At 33.8% G+C, this 25,384-nt stretch overlaps 1 protein-coding gene across 4 annotated transcripts in view; it reads right to left on the minus strand.

The window, feature by feature from the left end:
- The window catches only part of PTPN4 (protein tyrosine phosphatase non-receptor type 4), a 277,667-nt gene that overhangs the window by 94,912 nt on the left and 157,371 nt on the right, over positions 1 to 25,384 (minus strand). For 3 of the 4 annotated variants that reach the window (XM_037848601.1, XM_037848602.1, XM_037848603.1), the window contains exons 4-10: positions 23,657 to 23,699; positions 23,480 to 23,579; positions 20,378 to 20,422; positions 20,060 to 20,112; positions 19,577 to 19,697; positions 16,984 to 17,071; positions 4,177 to 4,265 (exon numbers count right to left, since the gene is read on the minus strand). In XM_037848601.1, coding sequence (XP_037704529.1) covers positions 4,177 to 4,265; positions 16,984 to 17,071; positions 19,577 to 19,697; positions 20,060 to 20,112; positions 20,378 to 20,422; positions 23,480 to 23,579; positions 23,657 to 23,699 — 539 coding nt within the window. The remainder of the gene's footprint in view (positions 1 to 4,176; positions 4,266 to 16,983; positions 17,072 to 19,576; positions 19,698 to 20,059; positions 20,113 to 20,377; positions 20,423 to 23,479; positions 23,580 to 23,656; positions 23,700 to 25,384) is intronic. The other variant, XM_037848604.1, reaches the window with a different exon arrangement.

A 25,384-nucleotide genomic window follows, 5' to 3' on the forward strand; every position in this document is an offset into this window, starting at 1 on the left:
TAGTATTTTGTTGAGGATTTCTGAATCCTATTTGTAAGGGATTTTGGTCTTTAATTTTCTTTTATGGTGGTATTTTTAATGGCTATGGAATAGGTCTGCTGAGATGCTCTGCTGGTTTGGATATATTATGTTTCCCCAAAAGCCATATTCTTTAATATAATCTTGTGGGGGCAGATTTATTAATCTTTCTGATTAGGGTGTGGCCTCTTGATTGTTTCCATGGTGATGTGACTCACCCAACTGTGGGCAATTCCTTTGATTAGACTATTTCCATTCAGTGTGGGTCTTAATTAAATCACTGGAGCCCTATAAGAGCTCAGACAGGAGCTCTGTGCTGCAGCTGAGACAGACATTTTGGAGACAGCTGTTCAAAGCAGAGTTTTGCCAGCCCAGAGTTTGCCTGGGAGAAACTAAGGAAACACCCCCAGATGCTTAAAGAGAAACATCCTGGGAGAAAGCCACTTTGAAACCAGAACCCTGGAGCAAATGCAGCCATGTGCCTTCCCAGCTAACAGGTTTTCCAGACGCCATCGGCCATTCTGCAGTGACGGTATCATCTTGTTGATGCCTTACTTTGGACATTTTTATGGCCTTAGGACTGTAAACTTGTAACCAAACAAACCCCCTTTATAAAAGCCAATCCATTTCTGGTGTTTTGCATAACAGCAGCATTAGCAAACTGGAACACTCTACTTCTTGAGTCAGTGCAGGCAGTTTGTGTGTTTCTAAGAATTTTTCTACTTTATCTAGGTTCTATAATTTGTCAATGTACAGTTCTGCATAGAATCTTCATATAAGCCTTTTTATTAATGTGGGGTCTGTAGTAATGACCCCCTTTCATTTCTTATTTATTTGCATCCTCTTTCTTTTTTTGTTTCCCAGTCTAGCAAAATGTGTGTTGGTTTTATTGATTCTTTCCATTGTATTTTTAATTCTCTATGTCATTTTCCACTCTCTAATTTTTCCTATTTCTTTCCTTTACCAGCTTTGGATTTACTTTGCTATTGTTTTTCTGGATCCTCCAGTTGAGAGGTTAAGTCTCTCATTTTAGATCTTTCTTCCTTTTTAATGTTAGCAGTTAGAGCTATAAATTTCCCTCCTAGCACTGTCTTTGCTATATCCCATAAGTTTTGTTATGTCGCATATTCATTAACATTTCCCTCATGATATTTCCTAAATCCCCCTTTTGATTTCTTTGACCCACTGATTGTTTAAGAGTACATTGTTTAATTTCCAAAAATTTGTGAATTTTCCAGTTTTCCCTCTGTTACTGATTTCTAGCTTCATGCAATTGTGGCTGCAAAAGATACACTGGATGATTTCAACATTTCTGAACTTATTGAGGCTTGTTTTGTGACTTCACAATGCTCTATCCTGGAATATAATCCATGTGAACTACAGAAGAATGCACGTTCTGCGGCTGCTGGGTGAAGTATTCTGTGCGTATGCGTGTCTGTGTGCGTGTGTGTGTATATATATATATCTGTTAGGTCTGGTTATTTTACAATATTGTTCAAATCTTCTATTTCCTTATTGATCTTCTGTCTAGATGTTCTATCCATCACTGAACGTGGAGACTATTAACATAGACCAATCAATTTCCCCGTTCAAATCTGTATTTGCTTTATATTACTTGGGGCCCTGCAAGTAGGTACATATATAATTATGTCTTATTGTTGAATAGACCCCTTTATCAGTATACAGTGACTTGTTTCTCCCTTCATAATAGTTTCTGACTTAATGCCTATTTTATCTGATATTAATATAGCTACCCCAAACCCTTTTGGTTGCTATTTGCATGGTGTATTTTTAGTCATCCTTTCACTTTCACCTACTTGTGTCTTTGATTGTAAAGTGAGTCTCCTGGAGACAGCACATAGTTGGGTCATGCTTTTTTATCCATTCTGAAAATCTCAGCCTTTTGAATGGAGAATTTAATCCATTTACATTTAAAGTAACTACTGATAATGCAGGATTTTCTTCTGCCATTTTGCTATTTGGTCTTTGTAAGTCTTATATTTTTATGTCCCTCAATTATCCAATTAATGCCAACTTTCATATTTATTTGATTTTTTTATTATACCACTTTCAGTTACTTCTCACTTCTTTCTGTATACATTTTTCATATAATTTCTTTGTGGTTGCCATGGGGCTTAAATTTAACATCATAGATCTGTAACAGACAGGTTTGATTTGATACCAATTTAAAATAGCATATACATATACTGTACCTTTACCCGTGTTTCCCCACCTTTTTGTTGTACTTATTACAAATTATATCTTTATACTTTTTATGAACAAAATTATAGATTTATCATTACTTTTTATGTATTTCCATTTTAGAATTGTAAGAAGTAAAGAGTGGCATTATATACCGAAAAATATATTACTGGCATTTATAATTACCCAGATGGTTACCTTTACCAAAGGATTTTGTTTTTTATGCACTTTGATTCACTGTCTAGTGTCCTTTCCTTTCAGTATGAAGAATTCCATTTAGCATTGCTTATAGGGCAGATCTAGCGGTGACAAACTCCTTCAGCTTTGTTTAACTGGGAATGTCTTTAATATCTTCTTCATTTCTAAAAGGCATCTTGCCAAATGAAAAATTCTTGGTTGCCAATTGTTTCTATTCAGCACTTTAAATATTCTGTACCAATGCTTTCTTGCCTTCATGGTTTTCTGATGAGAAATGAGCACATAATCTTACTGAGATTCCCTTGTGCATAATATGCCACTTTTCGCCTGCAGCTTTTAGAACAAACTTTCTTGTCCTTGGCATTCAATGGTTTAACTACTGTCTGGGCATAGTTCTCTTTGAGTTATCCTGTTTGGGGTTTGTTGAGCAGCTTGAAAGTGCATATTTACATCTTTTGTTAAATTCTGGAAATTTTCTGTCATTGTTTCTTTGAATATTCTTTCTGCCCTTTCCTCTACTTCTCCTTCTGGTTCTCCCAATATGCGTAATTGGTAAACTTAATGGCATCCAACAGGTCTCTTAGGCTCTTTTAGTTTTTTTTAATTATTTTTTCTTTTTGCTCCTCAACCTGAATAATTTCAGTTGTCTTGTGTTCAAGTTTACTGTTTCTTTCTCTGACAGCTCCAATCTGCCACTGAAACTCTATAAGGAATTTTTCATTTCAGTTATTGTGTTCTTTGACTCCAATATTTGTTTGGTTACTTTTTAAAATTTCTATCTGTTTACTGAGATTTCTGTTGTTCATTCATTGTTTTTCTTATATACTTTAGTTTGTCTGTGTTTCCTTTATCTCCTTAAGCATACTGAAGGTTTTTTTTTTAAATTCTTTGTCCAGTATGTAAAAACTTTGTAATACTTTATTGATGATTTCTGGGCTTTTATCCTCTTTGTTTGGATGCTCCATCATTTCCTGTTTTTGTTTGCTTTGTAATCTTTTGTTGCATAATGTACATATTAATATTTTGAAGTTTTAACTGTGGCATTTTGTCCCTTAGCTCTATGTTCTTTACGTTTATATCCAGTTAAAGTATGACAGAGATTTCCTTGAGTGTCAGGAACTAATAGAAACAAACAAACCCAGACAAAAAGCACCTTTCACAGTGTTTGTAAATTGGCTTCCCTTTTCCTTTTCATGCTCCCCTCCTTTTCTTCCCACTGTGAAATACGGCAGTAGTTACGGTGGAGAGCTATGCTGGATAGAAGTTAAGGGTAACATGCTAGGGGTAGTAGAGCAATAAAACAAAAGAAACATGAATCCTAAGCCACATGAAGCCATCATACTTTTCTTACATTAATTGAAAACAGTGTAATCTTGAGTCTTCATTGCAGCAGCCAAGCTTATGTTCCAGCTAATAAACCAGGATTCCGTTCAAGGCATTTACATGAAATACTGTTCTTAAATCACTTAGGATAGAGCAAGACAGAGCACACTCAATGTATGTTAGCTATTATAACTATTATTAGAGTATATATTTATAGATTCTGCAAAAGCAAAATTTACAAGTAATATTTTCAAATACATTTTTTAAATAAATAATTCAATTTTATTGGTATCTACTTGGTTCCAAGTAAGTGTGGTAAAGAATCAGTTGCATCAGACAAGTAGTTGGACAACATTAAAACAGCTTATCAGGCAGTTTTTAAATATAAATTATTACATATAATGGTAAAAGCAAAAGTATTAATGGAAGTCTTACCAAGGAAAGGTATTCATTCGTACCCTGTTCTTATAAATCAGAATTCCTCCTGACATCACTCCAATCATAATTTCATTGTTACTTTGATCCTTTAAAAAAAAAAAAGATAAATCTAAAATAAAGGGTTTTACTCATTAAAGATAAATTTTAATGATCAGATTAGTATTTGAACACAATGTGGCATTTTAAGAGGCAGCACATAATTACATAATCCTTACAAATCCTAATGGTAATTGTTACCACATAAAAATAAAGGATGAACTTTAAACCAAACTTAAATGTTGTATAACTAAAATTCATTAATTTAAAGCTAAAATTACCTCAAGATTTCCCATAGTTTATGACTGGCACTATTAGGAATATACAATCCAAAAATCATTATATATATCATAATCATAATCATTTATCATGTAGGATAATAAAACAAGTGATCAAATGCAACAGTATATACTAATTTGTCTAGTTGCTCATTTATGTTTAGTAATAACCAGCATTGTTTTAACTATTAGCCGTCTTATATATGCTTTAAGGATATCAATCAGAAATTTGGATGAAGATTGCAGACTGAGCCTAAAAGACTAAAGGTTCACTGCTGTCTCCCCGTTTGCTCCTAAATCTCTTAAATCAGAGATGACATATGAATAGAGAAAGAATCTGTTACATTTGAAAACAATCCATAACACTTGAAGGTATGCAATTCAAAGGACCAGATATTGTGGGAATCCTTCCTTAAAGAAAAAGCTAATAAGATCAGATCTGGAGAGAGAGAAAAAAAAATTCCAGAAACACAGAGCACATACTGTGCACAAAAGAAACCACTTGACTGGGAAGGCAGAAACAGTAGCAAAGTCAAGCTCAGAGACAATGGATTAAAAAAATAAAGGTGGCCTTCAAATCACTGTCAGGATGATCAGACAGGTAACAGCTGAATAATTAGTTCCTACCCACCTCACGATCCCACTCTGTTCCAGTTGAGCCATAGGAAGTAGAAATGTGTATACTTAATCTAAAATGGCAATTGTAAATGCTGGGGACAGAGAATTAGAGCACTACTCTCATTGACTAGTGATCCCCAGAAGAAAGGGAGAACCCCAAACCAAAAAGGTCAAACTATAGGCATATCCAAACTGGCAACACATTCCTTCCCTCCTCCACCATCACCAAAGGCAGGCTATTCCAAAAAGAAAAGAAAAAGCACCTCCCTCTCCCCCTCTCTTTTTATTTCCTCCTTGGGAGCCAGATATTTAAGGATATTTTTGTCAAGTCACTGTCTCACTGCAGAGATAATGAAGAGAGACTTCAGTGATCAAATAAAACAAGGAATATGCACTCTGCAAAAATAGTTTGGAAAAGCCATCAGAGGATGGCTACAGCTAAATCAAGCAACAATCAACAATCCCTGAGGAGTGGGGAATTAGATTTTCAAAGATTCCACAAGAAAATACTCAGTTTGTATACTTCCAAAAATAAACTACAAAATATACAAAGTATCAGGAAAGTATGGCCCATTCACCATTCACAGGAAAAAAAAAAAAGTATCTGACAGAACCTATCCCTGGGTAAGCTCAGACATGGCAATTATTAGTCAAAGACATTAAATCAACTGTTGTAAATATGTTCAGTGAGCTAAAGGAAACCATGGAAAAAGAACTACAGGAAATTAGGAAAATGATATCTAAACAAAATGAAAATATCAATAAAGACATAGAAATTATAAACAGGAACCAAACAAATTCTTGAACTGAAAAGTACAACAGCTGAAAGGGAAAACTTCAACAGCAGAATTGAGCAGGCATAAGAAAGGATTAATGAAGGTGAGGATAAGACAAATGAAATTATCCTTCTGAGGAGCAGGAAAAAAAATTAACAGACCCTGAAGAACCTGTGGGGCAGCATCATGCTTACCAGCATGCACTTCACAGACATCTCAGAAAGACAACAGAGGGAGAAAGGGCTGGAAAAAATATCTGAAAAAATCAAGGTCAAAAAATTCTCTCATTTGATAAAAGAAATGACTATAAAATCCAAATACTCAAAGAGGATAAACTAAGCAGGATAAACTAAAGGGGATGCAGAACAAGACACATCATAGTCAAATTGCTAAAACCCAAAGACAAAGAATTTTGAAAGCAAGAAAGAAATGACTTGCCAAATACAGGGATTCTCAATAAAATTAACAGCTGATTTCTTATCAGAACTTGGTGGGGGCCAGAAAGTAATGCGATGTCTTATTTAAAGTGCTGAAAGAAAGAACTGTTAGCCAAGAATCCTATATAAGGCAAAATGAACCTTCAAGAATGAAGGAAAAGTAAGACATTTCCAGATAAACAAAAGCTGACGGAGTTCATTACCAGTAGACGTACCCTGCAAGAAATGCTAAAGGGAGTTCTTCAGGCCTAAATGAAAGGACACTAGCCAGTAACTACAAGAAAATAGAGAATGTAGTAAAGGTACTTCGTAAGCAAACATAAAAGCCAGTATTGTACTTTCCTTTTGGCTTATAATTTCTCTTTTTTTTCCCAATATGATTTGAAATTAATAATAATTATGAATCTGCCAATAAGCATAAATATATGAAGATATTATCTATGACAATAACTATATAAAGGGGGAGGGATGGGGTATATAAGAGCAGGGGGCCTATATACAACTGAAACTAAGTTGGTATTATTCAAACAAGGTTATTAAAAATGTAAGATGCTAATTGCTATACCCAAGGTAACCATTAAGAAAGTGATTTTCAAAAATAGAGAAAAGGGGCCACAGTATTGTGCTGTGGGGAAGAGAGACGGATTTGTAAACCCTGAGCAAGGTTCTGCTTGCCCGAGGTCACTGCTGTGTCTGGAGACCCCAAGGTGAAGCCACCGTCACCATGTCTGACCAGGAAGAAAGGGTCCATAGTATTCATCAGGAGAACATGATCCTTCAAAAAGATTAAGGACCATCCTTTAGAGCCAGTGACAAATGTGATTCTGTTCGCTAATCTCACCTCGCAGCAAAGCAAAGCACTGATAAAGAACCAGAAGCTTAATACCAAAATAACACCATTCTAGGCCCTACAGTTGGAAGATTGCCTCAAAAGCATGAAACATGAGGGGGTGAAACCTTCAACTGAGGACTTGGCGACTAAGAAAGGCGGCGAATACATTAAACTGAAAGTCATTGGACAGGATAGCAGTGAGATTCACTTCAAGGTGAAAATGACAACACATCTCAAGAAACTCAATCATACTGTCAAAGACAGGGAGTTCCAACGAATTCACTCCGGTTTCTCTTTGAAGGTCAGAGAATTGCTGATAATCACACTCCAAAAGAACTGGGTAGAGGAAGAAGATGTGATTGAAGCATATCAGAAACAAATGGGGTTATTCAATGGTTTAGATATTCTTTATTTTTTTTCTTTTCCCTTAATCCTTTTTTATTTTCAAAAATAGTTCTTTTGTAATGTGGTATTCAAAACGGAATTGAGAACTGGTACCCTATCTCTTTAAAACATCTGGTATTTTGAATTGCAGTGCTCAATTATCATTATTGTTTGTTTTCATTGTGCTGATTCTGGTGATCTAGAGTCAGTCCTCTCCTTTTAAAAACTACATGTGTGCACAGACAGCTCACCTTTTCCAGGACTGTGCATTTTCAGGCTCGTGGTGATAAATAAGATCAACCAATGTGAGAATGTTCATAATGACTTTCCAGTTGGCCCTGAGGTTCTAGCATGTGATTGCTTTACTCCTGAACTGTGACTTTCAGTGGGAAATGGAAGTTTTTCAGAGAACTGAACTATGGAAAAATGACCTTTCCTTAACTTGAAGCTACTTTTAAAATCTGAGGATCTGGACCAAAAGAAGAGGAATATCCGGTTGGAACTGAGATGACAGATATGGTGTGCGTAATGACTAACTCCAAAGATGGCTTCACTGAAGAGACAAAGCATTTTAAGAATAAAAACAATCTTGTCAGAAGATCCCAGAAAAGTTCTAATTTTCATTAACAGTTAATAAAATTATTCATGCAGAAATGTATATGACAGAACACTGCTCTTTTTTATTTTATTTGTACTTTTTGGCCAGGGATATGGGTTTTAAATGGACATTGTCTGTACCAGCTTCACTAAAATAAACAAAATCTTTGTAAAAACAAAAACAAAAACAATAAATAAAAGGAAAGAAGAAAGGGAAACAAAATGGTACAATATAAAAATCAACTAAATACAAAAAAGGAAGTAACAGAAGAATTGAGGACCAAAAAACATGAAAGGTATACAGAAAAATAGCTAAATGACAGAAATAACTCCTTCTTTATAAGTACTCACATTAAATTTAAGTGGACTAAAACCTGTATTAAAAAGGTAGACACTGGCAGAAGGGATCGAAAAAAGAGGAGCAATCTACATGCTGTTTACAAGAAACTCACTTTAGATACATAGAGCATGGAAGTAAAGGATGTATTCCATGTAAAGAGGAACCATAAGAGAGCAGATGTTGTATTATTTGTCAGACAAAAAAGACTTTAAAGCAAAGAAAAAAAAAAAGCGAGAGAGAGAGATGAAGGATATTATACATTGATGAAAGGGTTAAATCATCAAGAACACAAATTATAAACATACATGCATCTAACAACACAAACCCAAATATAAAAATCATAAACTTAAATAATCTACTATCAGTAAAGGATAGAACATCAAGACAGAAGATCAGTAAGGAAGTAGAATGTGCATAAGGATCATTCTGCAGAAAAAAACTATATGTAAGGCCACAATTAAATCAACATTTCAATTTAAAAATATTGAAATCACGCCAATTCTCTCCTTCAAGCAAAATGAAATGATACTATAAGTCATTAATGGAAGGAACACTGGAGAAAAAAAAACCAAATATGTGGAAATTAAATACATTCTTAAATAACCAATGGGTCAAAGAAGAAATCAGAAGGAAAATTAGAAAACAGTTAGAAATAAATGAAACTAAACATATCATACCAAAACATTTGGGATGTAGTGAAAACAGAGAAATTTATAGCTGTAAACATTTATATTAAAAAAGGAAGATCTCCAATCAACAACCTAAGTTTGTGCCTTGAGGAAACAGAAAAGGAAGAACAAATTAAACCTAAAACTAACAGAAAGAAAGAAACAACAAACACTGGAGTGGAGAGAAATGAAACAGAGAATAGAAAAGCAGTGGAATCAATGAAACAAAGTTGACTTTTTTTTTTTCAAAAAGGTCAGTAACAGCAACAAACCTGTAGATCTGACAGACAAAAAAAAAAAAAAAAAAAAAAAGAGAGAGAGAGAGAGAGAGAAGACAGCAATAACCAAAATCAAGGGGGGGGGGGGCATTAACACTGACCTTACAGAAATACACTAACAAATTAGAGAGCCTAGATAAAATGCATAAATTGTTAGAAATGCACAAATCACCTAAAATGACAAGAAAAAACAGAAAATGTCAACAGATCTACAAGTAGAGACTGAAACAATAATCAAAAACCTCCCAACAAAGTAAAGTCCAGGGCTGGAAGCCATCACTGCTGAAATTCTACAAAACATTAAAAAAAAATTAGCATGAATCCTTCTCAAACTGTTTCAAAGAACTGAAGAGGGAACATTTCCAATTCATTCTATGAGGCCAGCATTACCAAAACCAAAGCTAGAAAATGACATACCAAGAAAAAAAATGGTGAAGGACTAAAAATTTTGTTATACTGTGTCTTCATTTTGATTCATCTCAGAATGAATTTCTCATTTCCCTTTAGATTTCTTCTCTGACCCAATTGGTTATTTAAGAGCATATATATTTTTGAATTTCCTCAAGTTTTTCCAATATTGATTTCTAATTTCATTCCATTTTGATCAGAGAACATATCTGTATTACTGCTATTTACTGTGATATATTTTATTCTCTAGCATATTGTCTATGCTGCAGAAGGTTCCATATGCATGGAGCAGAATGCACACATACTCTGTTGCTAGGTGGAGAGTTTTATAGATGTCTATTAAGGTCTAGTTGGTTTAGCATGCTTTCAAGAAGTCTATTTTCTTGCTGGCTTTCTATCTTGTTGTCCTATCCATTATTGTAGTTATTGGTTTAATGAAGTCTGCAACTACTATTGTTGAACTGTCTATTTCTCCCATCATTTCCATCAGTTTTGGCTTCATGTATTTGGGTGCTCTGTAATATGGTGCATATATGCTTATAATTGCTGTATCTTCCTGATGTATTGACTCCTTTATCATTATGAAATGCCCCTTGTTATCTCTAATAATACTTCTTTTAAAGTACGTTTTTATGATGCAGGTATATCTCAGAGATATTGCACATTCAGTTACAGACCACCAGAATAAAGAAAATATTGCAAAAAAGAGAGTCACACAAATTTTTTTGGTCTCCCAGTGCATATAAAAGTTATGTTTACACTGTAGTCTATTAAGTGTGCAATGGCATTATGTCTTTAAAAAATAAACAATATACATAACTTAATTAAAAAGTGACACAGAAACATGAAAGAAGCATATTGTTGGGAAAATTGACATGCATAGACCTGCCTGTTTAAAAAAAAAAAAAATATCTGTGAAGTGCAATAAAACAAGGTATGCCTGTATTAGTATACTCACTCTAACTTTCCTGTGGTGGTTGTTGTTTGCATATCTTTTTTTCTAATGTTTTTACTTTCAATGTATTTGTGTCCTTGATTCAATGTGCGCCTCCTGCAGACAACGTACAGTTGGATGATATTTTTTAAACCCAGTTTGACAATCTCTGCCTTTTGAATGGATTGTTTAATCCTTTCACATTTGGTGTTATTATTGATATAGATGATAAATCCATAAGTATGGCATTTTCTTTTTAGTTTTCTATGTCTCTTGTCTTTTTTGTTCTAGTCCTCCTTTACTGCTTTCTTCTTCAATGAATATTTTTTAATGTAACATTTTAATTTAATTTCTTTAATGATTTTTTTACTATATATTTTTTGTTATTTTTCTTGGTGGTTGCTCTTGAGTTTATATCATCAGAATCAGCTTCAGTTTTATACTAGATTAATTCCAGTGATGTTACAGAAACATTATACCTATATAGTTCTATTTCCCTTTCCTTTTTTTTTGGGTTATTACTGTTACATATATTACATCTATTAATGTTATAAACCCAACAATACATTATTATAATTATTCCTTTACCATTTGTAGTAATTTCCTTAGCCTATTAAAGCTTTCTTCCCACCATCTCCTTTGGGCTATTATACTGAAATATTTTCTCTCTGTTTTTCGGCTTCCATAACCACTACCCATCTATTCTAGTTCACAAACATGACCTTCTGCCAGTTCAAATACACTCTTGAGCTTAGTTAGTAAATTTTTATTTCAGTCATTGTAGCTTTCAACTCTAGAATTTCCAGTTGTTATTTTTAAAATATAATTTCTATCACTGACATTGTCTATTAAGTAACCACCCTTACTAGCGTTCTTTATTTGTGTGGATTTAAATCACTGTCTGGGGTAACTTTCTTTCAGCCTGAAGAATTTCATTTGTATTTCTTCTATGGCTGATTTGCTATCAAGAATTCTCTCCAATTTTGTTTAACTGGGAAAGTGTTTTATTTCTGAATGAAAGCTTTGCTAGCATGGGATTCTCAGTTGACAGCTTTTTTCTTTAAGAAATTTGAATATGGCATTGCCTCATAGCCTCTATTGTTTCTGCTGAGAAAACAGCTGTTAATCTTACTGTGGTTTCTGTGTCATTTTTCTTTGGCTGCATTCAAAATTTTCACCTTTTCTTTGTATTTAAAGCATTTTTACTCTGATGTGTCTGTTTGTAGGTTTCTTTGCATTTATCCTACTTGAAGTTCCCCAATATTCCTGGATATGTAGGTTACTGTTGTTTAATATACTTGGGAAGTTTTCAGCCATTCTTTTTCTTTCTTTTCTTTTTTTTTTTTTCCCAAAACAAATCGTACATTCGATTGTTCACAGTACCATTACATAGTTGTACATTTATCACCTAAATCAATCCCTGATACCTTCATTAGCACACACACAAAAATAACAAGAATAATAATTAAAGTGAAAAACAGCAATTGAAGTAAAAAAGAACACTGGGTACCTTTGTCTGTTTGTTTGTTTCCTTCCCCTATTTTTCTACTCATCCATCCATAAACTAGACAAAGGGGAGTGTGATCCTTATGGCTTTCCCAATCCCATTGTCACCCCTCATAAACAACATTTTTATACAACTGTCTTTGAGATTCATGGGTTCTGGGCTATAGTTTGATAGTTTCAGGTATCCACCACCAGCTACCCCAATTCTTTAGAACCTAAAAAGGGTTGTCTAAATTGTGCGTAAGAGTGCCCAACAGAGTGACCTCTCGGCTCCTTTTGGAATCTCTCTGCCACTGAAGCTTATTTCATTTCCTTTCACATCCCCCTTTTGGTCAAGAAGATGTTCTCCATCCCACGATGCCAGGTCTACATTCCTCCCCGGGAGTCATATTCCACGTTGCCAGGAAGATTCACTCCCCTGGGTGTCTGATCCCACGTAGGGGGGAGGGCAATGATTTCACCTTTCAAGTTGGCTTAGCTAGAGAGAGAGGGCCACATCTGAGCAACAAAGAGGCATTCAGGAGGAGGCTCTTAGGCACAATTATAGGGAGGCCTAGCCTCTCCTTTGCAGCAACCGTCTTCCCAAGGGTAAAATCTATGGTAGAAGGCTCAACCCATCAAACCACCAGTCCCCTATGTCTGTGGTCATGTTAGCAACCATGGAGGTGGGTTAGGCCAATACCCCTGCATTCTCCACAGGCTCCTCAAGGGTCAGCCATTATTTTTCAAATACATTTTCTTCCCTCTCCTTTCCTTCTGGTACTCTAATTATGCATAAGCTAGCGCATGAATGGTTTCTCACATTTTGCTAGGGTACTGTTCATTTTTAATCCACTCTTTTTTCCTTCTGTTCTTTGATTTGATACTTTCTATCAACCTGGCTCCAAGTCTTCTAATTGTTTCTTCTGTCAGTTGACATCTTTTTGAGCTCCTCTAGTGAATTTTTTGTTTCAGTTCTCACACTTTCCAACTGAGTTTCCATGTGTTCATTATTTCCTTATTAATATTCTCTAGTCGGAGCAACATTGTCATCATACCTTCCTTCACTTCTTTAATCAATCAAGCTTTCCTTTCCTGCTGTGAAAATATTTATAAAAGCTACTTTGAAATCTTGTTATGTTAAATCTAACATTTGGTTGTTCTTAACAGACAATTTTTGTTACATGCTCCCCAACCCCTTGCCCCAGTATATATGTCAGTTTCTTGTTTCTTTGCATGCCTCATCATTTTTTTGTTGGAGACAGAATATTTTAAATGAGAATTGTTGCTTCTTAGGGAGGCATCTTTGAGTATACCCATAGTCATTATGGGATGGCAGTGGAATTGGTAGGGCTCTCTTCTATTCTTTACCTGACAGACCACCCAGTTAAACTCCACTAACTGCTAGCTGATAGCTCTAATGTTTAAAACATTGTTCTGGGGTATAAATTTCTCTATATCCTCATCTAATAAAATTGTGGCTCCTTTGAAGGTATAGTTTCCTATTCCTTCAGTGTTCACTTTTCTGACCCCAGGAGGGATCCTTCCCATTGTTTTATTCCCTGGTTCTCTCCTATAAACAACGGGGCCTACAGTCCAGGCTGTACCTTCATTAGATCCATAAATCTCCTCCCAATTACTTTTCCCAAGTCCCACTGTTGTTGAGTGTCCTTAGGTTTAAAGTTCTCCACATTTTATTGCAGATTAATTCAGTTCATTCGTGAACAAATTAGGATCTATCTGTTGTATGGCCTGTTTCTCTCCCCAGGCAAAATCTCTGAGCCAGGACTCTAAAGCTGGGGATGGGAATACGGCAAGCTTCTCTGAGTGATGTGCCTTTCTCCATGGAAGAGGTGTCAGCTGCCTGAGGTCCTCTTGGCTTGCTTCTACTGACATGAAACCATTGCCTAACAAGCCGAGGCAAGGGCTATCATGGCTCCCATATTCCCAGTGCACCATGTCCAAGATGGAGCCTCCATTCCACAAGTAGGGGTTGGGCAGGAAAAGGGAGCCTCACCACACTTACCTGAGATAACACGTTAGCACTGACTCCTCCCAGGACAAAAGCCTTCTGGCTGGAAACTGGGAGTAGAGGAAGACCTGTATTATTGGCTGCAGCAGTCTTTAGTGAAGTCTCTGCATTGCTGAGTTGGGTACAGGGGAGTGGTCTTAGTTTAAATAGCACAGATTCTCCCCTTTCTAACCATATTTTCATATATTATTTTGAATAGACGTTTTTTCATTTGCTATTTGTCCTCAGGATCATTTCTAGAGGCTTTGAATGGTTATTTTATAAATAATTTTCACCAGTTTCCCCCAATCAGGTCACTGGCACTCCTCATGCTCTCACGCTGGATGTCAATTTCCTAATTCACTTTTCATTCTTAAGTTACATAATTCCAGGTTATCAGTTATTTTCTTTCAGCACTTCAAACATATCATTTGACTCTTAATTTGGTTCTCATATTTCTATTGAGAAATTAGCATCATTTTAATTTTTGCCCCCTTCAACCCCTTCTCTGGCTGCTTTAAAATTTCTTCTCTTTCTTCCACTTAGGTTTTCAGCACTGGTATGCTGATGCACCTATAAATAGATTTCATTTTATTTATCTTGATTAGGATTCACAGGGCTTCTTGAATCTGTGTCTTGATGTCTTTCATCAGGATGGAAAGTTTTCAGGTATTTCTCTTCAAATATTACTCCTGCTTCTTCACTATAACCTTTATTTCTGGGACTCCAGTGTTATCTCTCATTACTTACTGTATTTCTAAGTCTCTTACCTGCTCGTCCATCCTTTTGTCTCTACGTACTTCTTTCTGACTATTTTCTTCTAAATAATTTTTCCAGTTCACTGATTCTTTCTTCACTCGTGTTCAACTGATATTTAAACCTATCTAATCCTAATATTGATTTTGTATTTTTGCATTCTAAAATTTCTGAGTGGCTCATTTTTATAATTTCAAATTCTGTCAAACTTTCCACAGTTATTTTAGAGAAAACAGCAATAGAAGAATTCTATTTTTCCTAATATCTGTGGTAGTTGTGCAACTATTTTATTATCTGTTGTTTCTACTTTTTTTTTTCATATTTTCCTGCCTCCTTATATTTCATAATATACATATATTTACATAATATTTTGTGAAACAGAATATGTTTCTAAATAACTTTATCCACTTAAATGTAAACTCCTTTAATCTGGCACTCTCTATTAGGTTTTCCTGAGGAATAGTTTTACAATCTAATAATTTAAACAAGCAAAAAATCCACCTTAAAGGAATCAATAAATAACATGTTTAATTATGTATGAAATCCAGCCATGGCATTTAAATAAAAAAGCAAAGCCCAACACTCCATAGATTTCTCTGATATCCATCTCTCAAATACTAAACTACATTAGGAAAACTGCTAAGGGCTACAATAACTGATTATTTTTAACCATAGTTTGAAATTTTTTTTATGTTCCATTAGTTTTACACATTACATAATAAGAAACAAACAAATCTAGTTGTACAAAACCCTGACCACTATGTTAAATTTTGGAGGATCTTGTTCCAGATCGGGAGAGAGGGTGAATGGGGAATGTTTTAAAGAAAACAGAAAATTCAAAAGAGGCTTACCTACAAATTCTAAATTGAATCAAACCAAATTTCAAGTCACATTCAGAATTACCACATATAACCACGTAAGAAAAAGAAGTCAACTGGCCTTCTTGTAAGGGGGAATTGATACAAGCTTTGTGAAATACAAAAACTAAGACTCTTCTAGAACCAGAAAAGACCTTGAAGAATAAAGCATTCCATGGAGAAGAAACTTGAGCACTTAAACAACTATCTGTGTATTAGAATAAATTAAAAAATAATTATCTAAGGAAAAAACCTGGCCCTATTCACATGTACAGGTTGGTATACTGGTATTCAGGGTCAGCAATTTCTGTCAAACAAATATAAACCCTACTGCAAACTCAACTAATGATTAAGAACTATAATTCTACTTTTCACTGTGGAGAACAGCTGTACTCCATGCACTTCTCCAAGGCAATATAACCTCTTGATAAAGAAATCCCAAGAGGAAATCTAGGTGTAGAGGTAAACAAATGGAGGATGGCCACTCATAAATACGCTGCTGGCAGGAGGGTAAGTTTTTTGGAAGCAGCAATTTGACATAAGGAAAAAGAAGTTATATGGTATTCACAAGAAAAGACAGTGATTATAAATTCCATTTTAATAAAGGAATAAGGGTCTGGGTTTGGTTAAAATGTTAGTATGTTCCAATTTGCATTTTATAAATTAAAATTTATAATGATGCCATTACTGATAAAAATAAGTGCATTAACATGAGTCTCAGTGAGGTGAGAGCATCTTTTACTGTAATGATCATCATAAAAGTTAAATATACAAAAAGTAGTTTTCCTGTAACTTAACCTTCATTATGTAAAACAAAATTCTCAAGGTATTGTCTCTTATGGTCTGCACAAATGATCTTTATAATATAAAAACATCACCATGAAGAAAAATAACATGAACAATCTACTTCAACCAACTTTCTCATCAAGTATGGAACTGAAATTTTTATGAAAATGCTTATATTCAGGGGAACTTTTCAGTACAACTATGTCATCAGCACTCGCAAATTATTCCATTTGCTGAAAATCCTACTAAGGCATTTTGAAACAATTTAATACTGAATAATGAACCCTAACTCAACAATATTAAATTAAGTGTTCTTCACTTACCCTTGCATAGTGGAATTCAACTCCATAGAGTTCTAAGGTACGTGCTGTGTTCAGGTAATTAAATTCTGCTTCTGCAGGAGATAAGCCTCTGTAAAGACATTACTAGGTTAAAAATTAGATCAATTACAAATATAGCCAAACTAGAAAAAGACTATTTATCTGGAAAAAATTTCACATTCTAATTAAGTCTTTTACAAAAGACCATGCCTGACTACCCCTCTTAATTCTGCACAGTATCATGAAACTTGGTTGGAGGGCGCATTTTCAGTAATCCAAGTCATCCAGAAATAAAAGAACATAACAAGCTAAAAGACCCTACTTGTTCTTACGGCTGTTACAAATGTACTTACCCTGGGACATTTCTTAAAAGTTGTGTTTTTCAAAGTTTGTTTCATATACCATCTACATTTACATCAAGTAGAGTGCTTTTGAAACACACAGATTCTGAGCCAGCCTCCAAAGCATAGCCTTCCAAAGTTTGGTATACAAACAGATGCTGGCTCATAACAAGTATAGAAATTTAGAGTATCAGAGACTTTTATGAAAATGTGGCTGATAATTTTACCTCTGTTGAATCTAACACTAAAAATATAGGATCTTGTAATTTTTCCTGTGCTTGTTTATTTCTCCATTTTAATTTTCTAATTGTTCATTTTTATTGGGTTTTTCATAAATATAATTCCATGACAGATTGGGGGAAAACTATCACAGATAGTTTGAAAAGTATTGTTCTATAGAGTCTGAAATAGAAGGCTTGATATGGAGTCCAAATTGTTTATATTTAACACATACCCAGGTGCTTCTTATGAACACAAGTTTGAGAGCCATTGCTCTAAAGGAAAGGTTTTAAAAATAGATTTATTTCTGTTTCACATACAATACTAACAACCTTGATTATCTAATCCCATCAGACTTCTCAAGAATAAAATCAGCAAATTATAAAAGTAAAAATAGCATCCTTCGATTTAGTAATGATACTGGAATAGGAAGCTAAAAGTTTGACATGACAATGCATGATAACAATACATATGATTCGTTAACCAAAAGGAAATATACTTCAGTTTTCTATAAAAATCAATTAAGTTAAACAAATACTCCCTCCTCACAGTTAAGCTGGGTGATTCTATTTTTGATTTGTTCAGAGATTTGATTAAAACCAAACAAAAAAATATAATCAATATCTCATTAAACATCTAAGACTTTTAAACATAGAAGAGACTTCTTGCTATTGGTAAATTTTAAAAACCTGGTTTATCTTCAAACCCTTGTTTCAAATATGCTATGGGTAGAATTTTTATTATAAATGAGATTTATTTTTAGACAATAGTACCTTCCTCCCATTAGGCCAATTTATTAAAATTCTTACTTATTAATCGTAAGATAAGAGGGGCAAAAGCTGAGTAGTAAATATTTTAGGCTTTCAGGCCACATGGTCTCTGTCGCAAACAACTCAACTCTGCCACTTAAGTGTGAAACCAGCCATAGACAATACGTAAATAAATGAGTGTGTCTGTGTTCCAATACACATTTATTTATGGACACTTAAACGGGAATTTCATAAAATTTTATGTGCCATGAAATCTTCTTTTGATTTTTCTCCACCATTTAAAATGTGCAAATCATTCTGAACTCAAGGGCCACAAAAAGAAGGAGCAGGCCATAGTCTGCCAACTTGTTTTAGAAACATGGGCCATTACCAAATCAAAGTAAGGTTTCTTCATAAGAGCTATTATTTCATCAGTGCATACCATGCACCAGGCATTGTTCTGAGCACTCTGTTTATATATATACATAAGCTCATTTAATCATTAAATAACCCCAGAGTTAAGTAGTCTTATTATTCCCAGTTTATAGAGAAGGAAACAGAAAAGCAGAGACACAGAACAATTTGGCCAAGATTGTAAAGACAGTAAGTAACCTCACCAGGATTTCAACCCAGGTGGTCTGGCTCTCAAGTCCAGACTCATTGCCAATATGCAACACTGCCTTAGTTTCTCCAAGAGTATTCTGAATTATGCGTTAAAGTGAAAAACAATAAACAATATTACTTCTATTCAAAGCAAGAAATCCCTTCTTGAAAAAAATGTCAAAGTTAGACTCACAAAAAATGAAGGTTGAATATAGTCACAAATGAAGAAAATGCTACTATTCTTAAGGACTATTTTTCTACTAATTTAATATTATATAAATTTCCTTTCTCCTTATGGCACTTTACTAAACAGAATCTCCTTTCATATAGCTGAAAACTGAGAAAGAATTGATCTGTATATTGTGACTACACTATTACTATTCCAAAATTCCTCCTTAAAAACTGATTAACTTTATATAAGAGCAAAGGAATTTCTGCCTACATACAGTTTTATAGACTTCATACAGCTATACATGAAAACAAGACTCATGTATTCTGTGAAATAAGCGATGATATTTTTTACGTATAAATAACCTACATTTCCTCATATCAACCATACTATTTTATGTAAGTGTAACTGTGCTATATTCAATAAATACAACAAACAAAACTAACTTAAAACACTTCTCTGGAAAGAATGCCATTAAATTTACCAAATAAGCAAAAGAATAAATAAAATCTTACGTATGTTGCTGATGTAATTTTGTAACTTCTTTTTCAAGATCTTGAGGCTGGTTAGGAATGAAAGAATAATCTAAGAGGTAGCCTGGCAGGTTCAGTGACTGATTATAATCTCCAAGTTCAGCTAATAAATGGAAAGAAAATATTCACACTTTAATAAACAAAACTTTAAATTATGATGGTCAAATCAGCAATATTATCAACTTCATATTTGTGAAAGTAAAACATTTTTTTCTAATGTTACCACTTAAGCAAATTACAACAATTCATATAATACATCTCTAGCTCTCAAACAATTTCAGAATTTTTTTTGTTTTCAGGAATCAAAAGTAAATGCATTTTAATTAGGCATTCCAATACACTTTCTCCACAGTCATTATTTTCTGAACAGCAACAGGTTTAAGAGCTCACCCGTTAAAGGTAACATACTATTAACACAGAGCATACAATCATAGTTAACTGACCTAAAAGAGGGTTAATACTTACACTGAACAGCAAATGAAGCCAAAAGGGCAGCAGTATTATAAGGACAGGGCAATCTAATAAAATCAAACAGAATATATGTAACCCAAAGTTAAACACAATAATTTAAAAAGCACTATACTTTATATTAGATTATTAACACCTGAGGTGTCTATGTGACTTACATTTTAATTGTTAAAAAACTTCTCTGATGAAAGGAATCCATGCTACATGCAACAATTTTTTGATAGACAATTTGTTTACAATGAACATGAATTACTTAAATAATAACGAAATAAAAGTATTTTTAAATTCCATTACTAAAAATTTAAAATAGCCCACCTTCCAGTAAGAATGTCTTGTTTAATTTGCAAAAAATACTGGTACCTTAAAAAAAAAAAGAGACAATTCACATTTATTGGAATTACAATATTTTCAGTTTTTAGTAACTGTATACTTAAAAAAAATGAAAATTATATATTTAACTGTTTGCTTTAATAATCTACATGCTACCACACGTTTTAAAGTAAGCTTCCATAAAAGGATGAATCAAAATCTTTAGAATTCTTTGATATGAAATTATGTAACTCAAATACCTTATTTCCACTAGTTTCCAATAGAAAACTCCTCACGATTCTTAAAGAGTCATATTACTGACAAAGAAGATTAGAGAGAAATACTCTGAGGACTGGCGTATGCAGAAAGTAGAATTAGGAAGCATGGAAAACTTGAAGAGTCAGAGACACAGAATAGCCAAGTGAAAAAAAATCATCCTTGCTGAGATAAGAAGCCAGTTGCAAACATTGGCCTATGTGTTGATCATTTTATCCTCAGGTGGCAGAAAGCTGCTGATTATGGAAAGCAAATCCATACAATAACAAATACCATGAACTGAGCACCTATTATGTACTGAGTACACCTATGTAACCATTTAAAGATATAAAGAAACATCATTTTTGTATTCTTATCACTCCTGAAAAAAGTGATCATCATGATGCCAGTCCCTGTTAATACTAAATGACGTTTAACCTGACAGAAATTCTGTGTCTGCTATTTTTTCCCACTAATACAAAATAGAATCTCAAGACAGGAGATGTAGCAGATCTTCTGTTATATAGGGTCTAAAAATTTGTCCTTAAAATTCAGCAACCATGGCTGTCTTTTTATTAATTATGACCATCACATTAACGCTACCCGAGTACTAAAGTTTTAAAGGTCTATTTTTTAACCCTGGCTGCATATTAGAATCATGTGGGGAGCTTGGAGACATACCTATGCACAGGCCCCATCTCACACTTATTAAATATCAAGGGATGTGGCTAATGCATCAGTATGTTTTAATATATAATCAGGGTAGAGAATCACTGAATTAAACCATGGTAATGAAATAAAACTAGTCACTTACCCAATTTTACCAAATAGCACCAGTTACAAGATTCCATGACATTCCATTAAAAAGGGTTTTTGACAAAACACACTATTTCTAATGAAAACAAAGATAATCTTCTAGACTGATGATGTGAGCACAAGTTAATTCCTTGACTACCACCAAACTTGATTTTACATTCTTCTATGGCAGGAAGATATTTTGACTTAATTATCAGTGAGACAAATTTATTCCTTGATTATGTTTTCAACACAGGCTATAAAAGAATCAACATATTCAAGCTCAATTCAGAAACACAAAGACAGGTTTTTGAGTGAAGTATGAACACAGCTATAATAGACAATAATTTTACTACTTATATAAATAAGCTATTCCTAAATATTAAACACATTAGCATTCCAATTTTAAATTATTGATCTAATAATATTTCTTATATATTTTTAAATCTGACTACATGAAGCATATACTAAGGAATATGTTGTTATTTGATTTCAAACTATTGTATGTACCAGGATATAATAAAATATACTGTGAATTGAAATATACTTTATAATTCACAATTAATTCAGGGTAGTTTCACTTGGAGTTCATCTGAAGTTAGGCAAAGGTTTACAATATTGTGAATTGTTTATTAAGATAAAAGATCTTGTAACAACAACAACAACAACAACGCCTGACGGGTTAAGGGCTACAGTATTAAAGCAAATGGTATTTATATATCACAAGTTTGCTTTTCAAGATAAATCAGTTTGAATTCTACTATTAGTTTCACAAGTTGGGATTTCTACTATTATTTCAAACATTAGGTCAGCCTAATCCAAGATTCAGATTCCTGAGTTCTCACATCAAAAAAAAAAACGTAACATCATGCCTCCCAACGAACACTAGAGATGAAGTCTCAAGACTGTCAATCTATTTTTTTTTACTATTGAAAAGCCTATTTTACAAACAGCTGAGGACTGGCAGCTGTCTGAATAAATATCTTTAATTTATCTTTTGTTTATCCACTTCCATCATAGTATTCTAAATGATAACTAATACGTTAAAATCTAACAGTCTATTCACAGGTAGCATTAGGTACAAACCTTTAATTTAGCATTCATCTTTTAGAGTAATTCTGAATATCATCATTGACTTATATTGTGACATCTGACACTTTTACAGAAGGTATAATATGCTCGACTAAACCTTAAGTGCTAATTCTTTTTTTTAAACACTGCACAGGATTTTCATTCAGGTTATTTTTACAGTAAATATTTCACCCAACACTCATACAACATCTGGGTCATTCCTGTATATATGTTGTCAAGCAGAAGTGACAACATAATTAGATTTTAATATCAGCTTAGACTTACGAATAAAAAGGTAAAACGGGCAGTTAAAGGCCTGAATATGCTAGTGGATTCTCTTTCAACCTCCTTCATAAATTCCATTATATTTTGTTTAGAATCATTGATTAAAACCTCACAGGAAAAACAAGATAGCTATTGACCATTACTCCTACACATAAACTGACCACTACTTCTACACAAAATGTAGACTCTGTGTATGTGTATGTGAGAATATATATACATTTTATACAAAATACACACATATATATAAAATACACCCAAATATATATACATATATTCATATATGTAAATTCTATGTTCTCCTCCATGAAGATAAAATATATATAGAATATGCCAGTAGATGAAAAAAAAAATACCAGGCAAAATTCTCACTATGACCATCCCTTTGACAGAGTTGCAGCATCATCTGTTAGTTACAGCAGTGCTTCTTAACCATTTTCCACTAGCAGAAAAATTTTAATATATGAATGGCTCAAGAGGCTGCTTGTGGCTGCATGGGGCAGCCCTGGGGTACTAATTCCAAAAGTCCCCTTAGCCCTCAAGGGGAAAAGAGATCATTATCTTGGAACACCCGTAACCTATTCTGTGTGCTGGTTGGGGAGCTCAAAATTTCAGCACGGCATTCTATTTTTGTCTAATGGATAACAAAATGTTAGACTAGAGTTTTGACAGAATTTTCAAGAAAAATATACTCCATAAACTCACCTTGTATATTCTTCTTGTAACTTATTGGGGTCACTTACAAAAAATTTGACTCTGAAGTTCAAGTTGTAAGGAGATCCTCCTAAAATTAATAAAAGCAGTTCTAATTAATCAGATTATATTAATCCTTTATCTTTATAAAGTATACTTGTAAAATATCAAGTAAATATGGATGCTCACTCTTCAGCTGCTTCCTTATTGGTTTGTTTGGATCCAGCCACCTCTGAAAAATAAATAAGATTATGATTTCTTTTTTCCTTGAAACCAATACATCAATTTTTACAAACTTGTTCCATTTGAAGATTAACACTAAAAACTGCATTTTATAAAAAGGCTTTGGTAGGGAAAATTCATTAAGTTATGGTTGAAATTGTTCATGCCAAATATAAAAAAATTATGCTAGAAATTACTGTACATATTTGTGGTAGATTTAAGATTTTGATATGAATTTTCCATCAAATTGCATAATGTACAGTAACCTCTATTCCATAAATAGAGATACTTAATAATCACAGCAATCTGAAGTGGTTTCTGTTATTTAACTCTATTTTATAACAGCCTGGCAATTTAAAAAAATTCTTTTTACCTTTCATAAAAATATGGTGGGCTTTAGTCTCTCATCCAGATAAAATCTATTACAGAACTGGAAAATCTACCCTTAAGAGAAATGTTATAATGTCTTTCCTATTTCTTAAAAAAATAAAGCACATCACACCTCAAAAAAAAAAATAAAAAGCCCATTTCATAAGGGATATTGTTTAGTATTGGGAAGGACCACTTTTTTGTGTGTGAGAATTTTAAGTGAACTCAATACTTCTAAATGCACAGTAAGGTCTATTTTAGGAAAACTACTTAATCCAGAAAATATTTCAATTGCAACAAATTTCGGTTAAAAAAATTAAAAAACCCAAAATGAAGTAACAGATGTGCCAGTATTTTCAAAGCACTATACAAATTAAGGTCATGTATCATTAAAAAAAAATCCTAACTTCTACCACCCATACTTGTTTCCACCCAAAACACATATAGATTTTAATAACAAATAGCTGGGAGTAATCCCTCCATCCTTCCCTCTCCATTATCCATAACATCCAACATACCAAACCCACTTGATATTACCTTCAGACTACAGTAGAATTTATCAATTACTCTCCATCTACTCTGTCACTACATTCATCTCTGGTCCAGGTTCTATCCAAGCCTTTTAATTGCTCTCCCTAATTCTTTTCTTACCATTTTCCTCTTCACTTTCCATACAGAAGCTAGAGTGACCTTTTAAAACATAAAGCTGATTATGTCACTCCTTTGCTTCACACTGCTTGTTAATTTCTCAATGCAAGGTCTCAAGTCCTTACCAGGGCTAACAAGGTCTCTGTTACCAACCAGATTCATTTAAGTTCTGGCCATAATGGCCTCTTTCTGTTTTGCAAAGATGTCATCTTAGGGTTTCCAATGCCAAGTGACCTCTGTGTAGAATGTCCTCCTCCAGTTTTCCCACGGTTAGTTCTTTTTCATTATCCTGTAAGTCTAAGCTTAAATGCTACCTCCTCAGGAAGCCCTTCATCAACCACTCTACCAAAAGTATGGCATGCAGTCCCTACTTGCCCAGTTATTTTCTACAAGCAGACAAGGAACATTAAATTCTTCCATAACATTTACTCAATGGTAACGATGTGGTTTGTTTTACATGTATATTTCCTGTCTCCTTCCTTAGATTATAAATTCCATGAGGTCAAGGATAAAGTGTTTCACTCAACAATGGATAATCAGCATCTAGCTAGCATAGGATTTATCATATAATAAGCATTAAAAATATTTGTTCAAAGACTGACTAAATCTGCTGAATGACTCAAATGTTTGCAGGAAAAAAGAGGTCTGTTTCCTTGCCAATAGTCAGTTGTGTTCCAA

The sequence above is a fragment of the Choloepus didactylus genome, chromosome 9, assembly GCF_015220235.1.
Source record: "Choloepus didactylus isolate mChoDid1 chromosome 9, mChoDid1.pri, whole genome shotgun sequence".
Lineage (NCBI taxonomy): Eukaryota > Metazoa > Chordata > Mammalia > Pilosa > Megalonychidae > Choloepus > Choloepus didactylus.